Source organism: Amphimedon queenslandica, unplaced genomic scaffold (assembly GCF_000090795.2).
Source record: "Amphimedon queenslandica unplaced genomic scaffold, v1.1 AMPQUscaffold_6024_Cont22014, whole genome shotgun sequence".
NCBI classification, from domain to species: Eukaryota; Metazoa; Porifera; class Demospongiae; order Haplosclerida; family Niphatidae; genus Amphimedon; species Amphimedon queenslandica.
Window position 1 is genome coordinate 1 of NW_003553681.1, and position 1,789 is coordinate 1,789.

The 1,789-nt window shown below is 34.4% G+C and overlaps 1 protein-coding gene across 1 annotated transcript; it reads right to left on the reverse strand.

The window, feature by feature from the left end:
• Window positions 1–7: 7 nt before the first annotated feature.
• On the reverse strand, window positions 8–1,356 carry LOC109592191 (kelch domain-containing protein 4-like). The gene is made up of 4 exons (XM_020007714.1): window positions 1,307–1,356; window positions 886–1,189; window positions 613–839; window positions 8–257 (listed from the first exon to the last, which is right to left on the reverse strand). Exons 1-4 carry the CDS (start codon window positions 1,329–1,331, stop codon window positions 79–81), a joined length of 735 nt encoding a protein of 244 aa, XP_019863273.1. The 5' UTR covers window positions 1,332–1,356; the 3' UTR covers window positions 8–78.
• Window positions 1,357–1,789: the final 433 nt, after the last annotated feature.

Genomic DNA, 1,789 nt, shown 5'->3' on the forward strand with positions numbered 1-1,789 from the left:
ACTGGTTAAATTAGGGTTTTTAAGTACACCTGCAAGTCACAATTAATACACACCCTAAGCCTAAGCTAATTAATATAATTATACTAATAATACACTCACCACTGATGTATCAGTAAATTCAAATACATATACATCATTACTCCTTCTATCACCATAACCACCAAACAATATAGCAGTGGTATTAGTTATTGATGTTAAAGTGAAGGAATTAATAGGAGGTGGTCTGTCTCCAGTGACAGTTGATGAAGTCCATTCACCTAAAAATAATAATATAATATGAACACACACACATACACACTGCCCTCAAGTGGTTCCTGGGCTCAAATAGACACCCTCCATTGGCAAAGATATATCTACTGCACTCCATTAAATGACACATTATGATAAAATGGTGGAACACTACTAGTCACGTACACTATGGCTATCTTTGCTCAAGTTAATCAAGTCTACCTTATATTGTATAGACTGTGTGGTAGCTCTTTATGGCAGATACCAGACCCTTGACCTTGGTTTCGGCTGTGGGTCTGCTATTTGCCATAAACAGTCTAAATACATCAATTTAATTACTGTATATAAACTACATTTATAAACCTAATATCATATTATACTGACCAGTTTTTAATCTGTACATGTGTATTTCATTGCAACGTCCATCACTGTACTGGGCACCAGGTTGTGGTGGGGTATTATTAGAAGATGATCCAAACCCTCCAATTACTACAAGATAGTCCTCATCTTTCACTTTTATTGCTATCATGCTGGAGTAGTACTTCATCATAGGACCATGATGAGATGTAGTAGGAGAGAGTTCCTTCCAATTGAAGGTATCAACATTAAAACTGTATAAAATATTATATAATATTTATCAGTAACTATTATGTTTACCTGTATAAACTATTATGATAACAGCCACCATGACCACAACTGCCTCCAAAAAAGAATATTTCATTTCTAATGACAGCAGCAGCATATCCCTTGACACCAAATGGAGGGTCACCAGTGGTAGGCTTTTGTACCCACTCACCAGTTGGTAGGTGACAGACCTCCACTACACAACACATTGATTTCTTCTTCTCATTATTGTGTACTAGAGGGATATCAGACAGGAGTCCCTGGAGCCCACCCCACATGTACAGGTAGTCTCCTACCTGTACTGTAGAGTGACCGTACCTCTTCACTGGTTGATAGACTACAGATAACAAGAGGACACAGTAATATAGTGAATAGTTATAATAAGCAGAGGATACAGAATAGTAAAGTAAGGGAGAGAAAGAGAGAGATATAAAGAGAAGAGACAGATACTGACTTGTCTCATTCCTTTTCCGAGACATTTTCAGCTACCCCACGCATTACGTTAATTGGTACTTTATTAACTTTAATTACTTTACAAACGTACCGGTATCAAAAAATAAAATTCCAAATTATTTAGTATTTTAGCTATTTTTTCTCCTTTCAAAACTATCATTGTAAAGATAGCAAATATTCACACTAAATATGTAAAATTGTCTTAAACTAAAAAGTTAACAATAAAGCAGTATATCACACCTAATAATAATAATAATAACAGTAATAATAACAACGACAATAATAATAATTAATAATAATAATAACAATAATAATAACAAAATCAGACACAATGCAAAGGACAAAAAAAAGACAGAGAGGGAAAGCCCATAGAGAAAAGAAAATCAGGGACAAAACAAAAAAAACAGGAAAAGAAAAACCAAAAACAAAACACAAAATAAAAACAAAAAGTCCTACAGTTGACCATCCACCTCAGGAGACAAGA

Bases quoted from the DNA above. Each gene is read 5' to 3' on its own strand.
- LOC109592191 (XM_020007714.1), bottom strand. From the start codon at position 1,331: ATGTCTCGGAAAAGGAATGAGACAA. The intron at 1,190-1,306 runs GTCAGTATCTGT...TGTTATCTGTAG, and splicing joins TCGGAAAAGGAATGAGACAA to TCTATCAACCAGTGAAGAGG. The intron at 840-885 runs GTAAACATAATA...TATTTTATACAG, and splicing joins TATCATAATAGTTTATACAG to TTTTAATGTTGATACCTTCA.